The 8,386-nt window shown below is 42.4% G+C and overlaps 3 protein-coding genes and 1 long non-coding RNA gene across 8 annotated transcripts; all 4 read right to left on the reverse strand.

Moving 5' to 3' along the window:
* Positions 1–1,328: 1,328 nt before the first annotated feature.
* On the reverse strand, positions 1,329–2,185 carry CG43814 (uncharacterized protein). Its single transcript, NM_001273617.1, has 2 exons — positions 1,680–2,185; positions 1,329–1,607 (listed from the first exon to the last, which is right to left on the reverse strand). Exon 1 carries the CDS (start codon positions 2,072–2,074, stop codon positions 1,961–1,963), a length of 114 nt encoding a protein of 37 aa, NP_001260546.1. The 5' UTR covers positions 2,075–2,185; the 3' UTR covers positions 1,329–1,607; positions 1,680–1,960.
* Positions 2,186–2,282: 97 nt separating this feature from the next.
* Positions 2,283–3,043, reverse strand: lncRNA:CR43817 (long non-coding RNA:CR43817). Its single transcript, NR_073798.2, has 2 exons — positions 2,716–3,043; positions 2,283–2,580 (listed from the first exon to the last, which is right to left on the reverse strand). It is a non-coding gene; the product is annotated as a long non-coding RNA:CR43817 (long non-coding RNA).
* Positions 3,044–5,531: 2,488 nt separating this feature from the next.
* On the reverse strand, positions 5,532–8,090 carry CG10570 (uncharacterized protein). Of its 3 annotated transcripts, none has more exons than NM_001299133.1 (2): positions 7,657–7,824; positions 5,532–7,522 (listed from the first exon to the last, which is right to left on the reverse strand). In NM_001299133.1, the coding sequence occupies exon 2, from the start codon at positions 7,318–7,320 to the stop codon at positions 7,099–7,101; it is 222 nt and encodes a 73-aa protein (NP_001286062.1). In that variant the 5' UTR covers positions 7,321–7,522; positions 7,657–7,824; the 3' UTR covers positions 5,532–7,098. The 3 variants fall into 3 exon arrangements, with proteins under 3 accessions (NP_001286062.1, NP_001286063.1, NP_652585.1); NM_001299134.1 differs by having other exon boundaries at positions 6,874–7,522; positions 7,657–8,090; NM_144328.2 differs by having other exon boundaries at positions 6,874–7,522.
* Positions 5,532–8,090, reverse strand: CG42502 (uncharacterized protein). Of its 3 annotated transcripts, none has more exons than NM_001299131.1 (2): positions 7,657–7,824; positions 5,532–7,522 (listed from the first exon to the last, which is right to left on the reverse strand). In NM_001299131.1, exons 1-2 carry the CDS (start codon positions 7,707–7,709, stop codon positions 7,423–7,425), a joined length of 153 nt encoding a protein of 50 aa, NP_001286060.1. In that variant the 5' UTR covers positions 7,710–7,824; the 3' UTR covers positions 5,532–7,422. The 3 variants fall into 3 exon arrangements, with proteins under 3 accessions (NP_001286060.1, NP_001286061.1, NP_001163011.1); NM_001299132.1 differs by having other exon boundaries at positions 6,874–7,522; positions 7,657–8,090; NM_001169540.1 differs by having other exon boundaries at positions 6,874–7,522.
* Positions 8,091–8,386: the final 296 nt, after the last annotated feature.

An 8,386-nucleotide genomic window follows, 5' to 3' on the forward strand; every position in this document is an offset into this window, starting at 1 on the left:
CTCTTGATGAATTGCAATTCTTTAGAAGTAAAAAAAAAAAAACTGCTGCGGACAGCAAAAGTGAATTAATAGTTAACAGACCAATTTTCATTCGAGTAACACGAAGCTAATTTGAATTGCCATCGTAAAAGTCACATAAAGTGGAGCGTAATTCACAATTCACCCATAATAGTTTCGTATTTGTCGATTTTGGTTGTTCGTAAACAAAAATCCCGACTTCAAGTGGCAGTTTGGGTTCGTCTGGCTCTCAGACAATGCCATCCACTTATCGAATTTCACACTCGATTTGTTCTAGCCGACGGATGACGAGTTTCTCAAGAGCTCGAAATGAAGACTTGGCGCAGCTTCCTTTGAAGAAGAAACCGATAAAATCGATGAACTCTTTGACAACCGCATAGTTGGAAAGAAATAAATTGAAATTTATGCGGTCATAACAATTAGGAAGAAGTCAAGTGTCGCGTAGGAAGGGCGAACTCTCACTTGGAATGGAAAAGTTATCACTGGATAGACAACTAGTTTTCCTTGGGGGTATAAGCCTTGTTATCTATAAGCCCAATGCCCCAATATTCGATCATTCCATGCACGTGACTTGCGTACACACTCACCTGCCTGGGAAACTCCCCCCGGATATCATCTTAATTGGATTTAAAGCCTAGGCCTGCGCCCAAACCCTTTGTTTATGGAAGGGCAACCTGCAACGACACTTAACCGCGGGCATATTTAATTTAATTTCTACGTATTTAACCCGAAACCAAGCCAAACCAGTGAGAAGCTGATGTTGGTAGTCGATGACGGACATACCCTGTTTAAAGTTACATTTGTTCAATGTGCAATGTTTTTTATATATATCTTACATTTTGCTGAAACTAAAAAGTAAGTTATATTTCAGTTTATCTTAATGGCTTTAGTTTTGTTATTGTGTTAATATGATTTGAAAGTCAGTAGAAAGTAAGAAGCATCATTAAAACCTTTGAGATTGACTTAATTTAAATAGTAATCAAATTTACTATTACTATTTCTGATTTACACAGTTTTATAGAGAGATCATATTGCCCTTAGATAGAGTATAGATTATCCAACCAAACCAATCCGAACCGAACCAAACTGAACCCGGGACATGGCAGCAGAGGTCAGGGGTCAGAACAATGAGGGATTGCAGGTTGCACAAGCCTGGAACGCGCTATGCTTTAAAAATTTATGCAATTATGAGCCGCAAATATTATTATGTAAACATACAAATACAAGCTGGCTGGGGTGTTCGGCAAATGAGCAATGTCCTGCCCATACTGTTCATGTTCTTGTGGCAACATATTGATAGACAATAATTTGTCTTAATGAAATTTTCCCTTTATTTATGAGATGGCCGAAACGTGTAGGAAATCTTTCACAGCCCAAGGCGACGACGTTGCTAGGAAAACAATCTGCTGCCGGAGATTTTGAGGACCAGCCTTGGGGCAATTAGTGAGGGTTGGGTTTTTGGGTTCTTAGCATTTCCCGGACTTTGTTATTGTTGCCCTTCAGGTTGCTGTCTTCCGTGGCCTGTGCATAATTTATGGGTCCAGCCACCCACTTTGAATTCTGTCTGGTTCTTAACGATGGATGAAGCCCTATTTCAATTATCAACAAACTTTTCGTGAAAAGAACAGAAATCTGTGATGTAATTGCTTTTGGTTTCTCACCTTTTGTCGCCGAAATGGGAACCGCACAGTCAAAAGTCCGAGTGAGTTTGCCACACTAAGGAATCGAAAAACTGTGGAAACCCTGGTAATGGGGCTTCCCCGCTGCGTGTGGATAGGTTTTTCACTTGGCAAAAGGGAGTGGGTGGGGCAGGTGCTCAAAAGATTTTCCAATATCAATTGAAATTAAATTGAATTTTAAATTGGCCAGCGTGGCCAGAAGACATTGCCGAGGAGCACGAAGGAAACCCCTGGAAAATGTGGCGAAAGTGGGCGTGTGTGGGCTAATATGGGCGTGGCCCGAAGTTGGCCACACTTGTTTGTGACAGCCCAAGAGGGCAATAAAGAGAATGAAAAATGTTTAATAGAGTGAGAGTGGAAAGGTGAAAAAGTTTCATGTCAGACTAGTGCAATAAAACTGGGAGTAGGGGAATGGCCAAAAGGACTCTGCTGGCCAGTAAAAAACATTTAACAATATTTCTTTCTCGGAATTGTAATGAAAAACTCTTGTAAGTAATCTAGTGAGAAGCTATGAAAACGACATATTCCTGGAAGGCAGCTTTATGATTTCTGTTTTTTAATTTATATATTTTTAAAAGCAGGATTCCCTACCAATCTTTGCAGGAGGTTCCCAACTCGTAGACTTGACAGCAAAACGCCTCCCGTCCGCCTTCAGTTAGTTGAGCACCGAACAAAAGTGAAAGTAGGCAACACAAGGGGGACTTGCATCCCAACAGGAGTGCACAACGTATCCTATATCCCAGATCGCATATTCCGCATATCCCACATAACGAGCACTCCGCATCCCATTCCCTTGCTTTTGTTGGTTCGCCATTGTGGACTTAAATGCACAATTTGCGCATGAAAAGCGCGGATTTGACGAGAGGTAGGAAGCCATAGATCACTGAAAGAAATATATTACAGATGAATTAAGGAAAAGTTATAAAAAATATAAAACACGATCTTCGTTAGACACAATAATTCCAATATATCGCTTGAAGAGAATATTGGTATTTTGTTTGCTCTCAAAATAACTTACCTTTGAAATTCGCAGACTGATTTGTTTGCTGTGTGCCGCATATACCGATACACACACATACACACTGGCACATTCAATGTACTTCCGGTGGCGGAACAGGAACAGGAGCAACTGCGAGCCGCGACTGGATTCGGTTTTGAAGTTGCTTTCAAGGCCCTTTGACAGACGCAGCGACGGATAATACACACTTAATTGCTCAAAATGATGCGATTGTGGAGCGATGCATATGCCACACACGAGTCCGCTACCACCACACAGATACGCACGCACACTGGCAAAGGGAAGTACATCACCCATCTGCACCACCCGACCAGCGAGCGGCGAATGGAAAGCTCAGCCACAACTTTTTGGCGCGCTCTCTTTGGACAGGCTGTAAAAACAGGAGGAAACTGGTGAAAAAGGGGTGTTAAGGGGGTGGTGTGAGGGGGCCAACAAAGAAGAGGGAGTTACCCTGCTTATGTATTTAAGCCACAACAAAGACACTCGAGAGCATATCATTGGCGTTTTGTGACGACCTCTCCGCACTTGAGCTCACATGAGCCGCAGGCCATAATTGCATTTAAAGGATTTGCACTCTGCCCTCGCAAACCCCACTCCCCGAACCTTTCCCACATGCGGCTGTGCGTACGAAAACATGCTAAATATGGTTATTGAAGGGCAGCACTCTGGGAAAGAAGTTGGGCCAGTGAGGCCTGGGAAATCAGCTTCCAAGTCTTAGCAAGAAGAAAAACTCTTGATATTTGGGACATTCAAAAACCATATTTTGAAGCACCAGATCTAAAATGTAAAATCTTTAAAAAAAGATCGAACTATCGATCCACAAAATAATTTTAAAATATTTCTAAAATTTATAAAAATAAATCTGCCGTATTTTTGTATATACCCTAATTCCCCAGGCTGAAACTCACATCCTTAGAATGTCCCACTCTCAAATTATCCCGAGACGACCCACAAAAAAGCAACCGCAGTTCTGCGTTTTACTTGAGAACCACTCCACGTTCGTTCAATTCTGCCCAGTTCGAAGCACTCCAGTGTGGAGTGGAGCCCCACCCCCCACGAAATTGCCTGCCCTCTACGCCCCTGGGGTTTCAGAATGCTACTCGCCTTGCCATTGTTTCAATTTTCATGTCGATTTGGCTGTTTTCGTTTTGATGACCTCGCCGCAGCAGCCGCAGAACTGTTCGGAATCTATAAATACTGGCAATCATTACGGGGTCTCATATTTTTATTGCATATTTTATAGGATCTCAATCTGAATGCGAGTGCGATGCAGCACTGAAACAGGGGCAGCAACTTCAGAATCTTTGTTTCTGCAATCCAATTGTCATTCATGACAGCTGTCGATCAGGAATGGCGGCTGAAAAATGTATCCGCAACAATGGAAAACGAGGGGGCAAACGGCAAACGAGGTGGTTGCTTTTGATTTGGATTCTTTAAATGTTCCCTCTGCGATTGAATTGAGTTCATGCTTCTCTGTTTTTCTGTGTAATTGCCACCTTTTGTCACGGCGAATGTTTGGCATATTTTGTAAATTATATTCTACGCAAGATCAATATTTGCATAAGTTTATAAGAGGTTATGTGATATGATATATCTGAAATTTACATGATGCATGCAAATCCAGGGATTGATAGAGATGATTACAATTGACAGAAGAAAATCTAGTTCGATGAGAATATATTAGAAAGGGTTGCGTTTTGAAAGCGGAGAGGAAACTTAAGATACGAAATTAATTGACTAGAGCTGGGCTTATATATTATATACATTTGATGTCAAAGTTTGTAAGTCGAAAATGTGAATATGATAGGGGTATAGAATATCTTAAGTGTTTTAAAGGCAACACATTTAGGGTGCCTTTTTACAATTCACTTATCCACTTTGTATCTGCCCACATCTTCAGCCAGCTGATTCTGATCGAATATCATGCAAATCCTCCTGGATTCTCCCATTCTCGGGGCAATCAATTTCAGATGCGTCACACCTTGCCAGCGATTCGACATCGACATCCAGTGTGTCTGCCATGTGGCGATGACATTGTCATGTGCCAAACAGGAAGGCAAAACACCTTTGCCGAGATGTCAACGCCCGTACATTATCATCGAGTACCTACATTCAAATGTAATTCGCATCTGAATCGACTTTGGGCATTTGTACATTTTCAACTGCTGCTGGCGGAGACATCCGCGACGGGAAATGTGCCGACAATTGTTTTGCAAGCGGGCGCAACTCCGGGGCAAAGTACTGCAAACTCGGCAATCCGGTGGTTATCCTGTTGGCTGCAAAACATCTGTCGGATGTCATCGGAAGTTGTATCTGACGGCACGCCCCAAAACAAATTTGCCTGGCAGTTTGAAACTCACAAATTTCGGAGGCGTTGGCAGCGACTCAGTTGAAGTGTGGGCATGGCCGCCCTCTTCCACTTTTTCAACGCAAGCTGCTCGGGAATATTTCACGGCACTTGGGGCGTGTATGGTGTGCCTCGGCAGAAGTTACGGATATTATTCATAATTTCCCAACGTGCCATTGTGACATATGCCATTAGAGGAAGGAATTAGGGGTCTGTCGTGCTGGGTTGTCTCTAAGCGGAAATCACTTTTCAGTTGATAAAGCCAAAGATTTGATAAGGCCAACACGCGCGGGTTGTTAGAAATTCAAAAGAGAAGAAATTGCGATAAATATTTGTCCAGTATAACATTCGTGAAAAATGTATTCAACATTGTACTGATTTTGTATATAAAGAGTCTGCGTAGAAGATAAAAACCTATATGAAAAATTTATATTACAACGTATTTAGACCATGTACTCCACGAGTACCAATTACTAAAACAAAAATCACAGCACCCACAATTTTTGTGGGTTTTCGTTGATAATGACGTGATAATTGCTTCTGTCTGATAAATCAGAGAGCGTTGTCCCGTTTCGGAAGCCTTGCAACTGACACATTCCACACCAGTGAGCAAACTCGGGCTGAGACACAGTTTATATTCGTAGCAAAGTTCAAAGGACACCTGCGGAGCGGTTTTAATTGCATCGCACAACACCAAAAGTGACAAGGAATCTTTTGGGTGCTGAGGACCGCCTGGCGCTAGGAAACAAAGTAATTACAAGGCCCAGTACAGACAGAAGCCCAAGCAGATGGGTTGAGTCGGAGGCAAAGGGAGTGGCAGGACTCGACTAGATGAGTTTCACTTAGAAAAATCATGGTGTGTGAATTTATATTGAATGATATAGAAATGCATATCCATATTTTTACTTATATACTTAAAATTGATAATAGCAGTTCAAAATCGAAATGATTTGAAATAAGTTGTAAATCGTGTTCTTAACTTTTCTCCGTGTAAAGGACATTGACAGCTGGCTCCCGGAAAGGAAAACCCGAAAACGCCACAACATTTATTCTTTGACGCCGGGATGGGACTGGCGGAGAGTGCGAGAATTCTATTAGCACCGTCAAGGAAATCGCTTTTTCTAATAGCCAAGTGCCACGTGTCCTGCGAAGCTTGAGTCCCCTGCTCAGTCGTGTGTCACGACCGAAGGACAACCGCAGCATCCTTCTCACTCCCGCTGCAAAATAAATGCTTCCCAGCCCGGCAAACAATACAATTGAAAAATTATAAAAATTTCGCACTTTCCAGAAATATACAGTCGAACGAATTCTCGTAGCGAAAACCGGACGTCGTCCTCTTGCGGCTGCACTGGGAGATACACTTGTTGTCGGCAAAGGACACGCGTCACAGATGGAAAGAGCGGGGGAAATCGAAAGGAAAAGGGGATGGCCAGACATCATCAATATTGCAGGAATCGCTCGGCAGATTGAGGCTGTCAAATAAGCGTGTCTAATGCGTATTAAGTGCTCTCCGTCCGGATTCATCGAGGGTTGTCCGTATGGCCCAATAGAGAAGTTGGCTTAATCACGCTAATAGCCGCAATTCATGCAAATGCTGCAGACAATAAAATATGCGTTGGGTATCAGTCAAGTCAATTCGAGTCAAACAGCAAGGTCAAATGGCAATGAATATTGTTAGGTGATTGCATTTGGGGTTGGCTCTCAAATGGTAAATGAATGAAATAACATTCTGGGCTTTAAGTTTAAAGGTTGAGTTAGAAATTATGATTCCCGAGATACTTTCTCACCACCATTAAAAATCTCATTTTTTTGGCGCATCTTCTTCTGATTTAATTTTTTAGCCAATTGATTGATTAATGATTTCTTTTCTTTTATCACATAGCAATGAATAAGTCTATAAAATGGCTTACAAAACTAACCTAAAGCGGCCCTGCTGAACCAAATAGAAATAACAACGTTATCAGCCCCCAGCTTCCCCGTTTCTCAAGGATCACCACATTCCTAGAGGAACATTTCAATGGGATCTACTAAAGCATTTAGGAGAAATGCATCCCATTGAATTGCTGGCGATCGGTTTTCACCATGTTGTTGTACTTCCACTTGTCAGCACTCGATGCTTGACTGCTCCAAGATCCCGATCCTGATCCCGAACCCGATCCAGAGCCGCTGCTCGACTTGGAGTGGTTCTGACCCTTCGTGGACTGGTTGTCCTTTGTGGTGCTGCTCAGGCACTTGTCGGTACGTTCGGTGTAGACCATTTTGTCTCTAGATCTAGATAGCTTCCTTCTTTTTGAATAGGTACAATTTTCTGCCGATTACACAAAGCTGCGCTTCCAATGCGTTTGTAGAGAAGTCAAAGTTCACGGTACAGTTTGCAACAGGGTGAGTACTTTAAGTTCCTTGTTGTTGGCCGAGTTTCCAGTACGTGATCCTTTTTTCGATGACAGATGTTTGCCCAATCTATTCAAATTAAATAAGCAAGGATTTGTATTAGTAACAATTCATATAAATTTTTTTTTTTTAACTGGACATTGCAAATGCTTTCACAATTATGTACAATAATTTTAACTGGCTCTGTCTGGTTTTTTACCCACCTTGCTTGCTTCAACAATTTTTGTTTGGAATCCGTGTGGCTAATTTTTGGCATTGACACAAAACTTTTGCAAATTGCACATTGGATGGAAAAGAAAGGAAATTTCACAGCTCACGCTCCGTTCAGCTCGTTACCGATCTGCTCTGCTCTGGACTTTCTACTGACCCTCCAGCGGCTTCCACAACTGGTTTAAATACGCCGAACCAATCCGTTCCGTTCCGATGCGATACGATCTCCGGCGATCCGAGTGCAATGTCTGGCGGAGCAACTGCGTCACCGTTCTACCAGCAAGTAGCGTCAATGTCGCTGTGCCAGCTGCACCATATCCAAGCCGCCAGAAACCGCCCTCGCACCGCCCCCGCACCACTCCCTCCCCCCGTTGACCTCAAACTCGGTCTCCGTCTGAGGCTAACCCGTTCCAGCGGACGACAATGCAAATTAGAGCTCTAGAGCAACTGGTTTAATCCGCGAAAACGAAACGAAACCTTTGCAAGCAACTCCAGCGGCCAGCAACGAATCGACTACAAGATACCATTTAAAACAATAGAGACACATGGTACAAGTATTGTTTAATTATATATTACTATATAGAGATTTTCTGAATATTATTAGGTTTAACAAAATGCTTGAAATCAACTGTTATTTGCTATGTACTATTAATAATCGTGTTAAAGTTTTGCACAAGTAATAGTACTTTTTGTCATTCAAACCTTTTCATTAGGTTTAAGCAA

Source organism: Drosophila melanogaster, chromosome 2L (assembly GCF_000001215.4).
Source record: "Drosophila melanogaster chromosome 2L".
NCBI classification, from domain to species: domain Eukaryota; kingdom Metazoa; phylum Arthropoda; class Insecta; order Diptera; family Drosophilidae; genus Drosophila; species Drosophila melanogaster.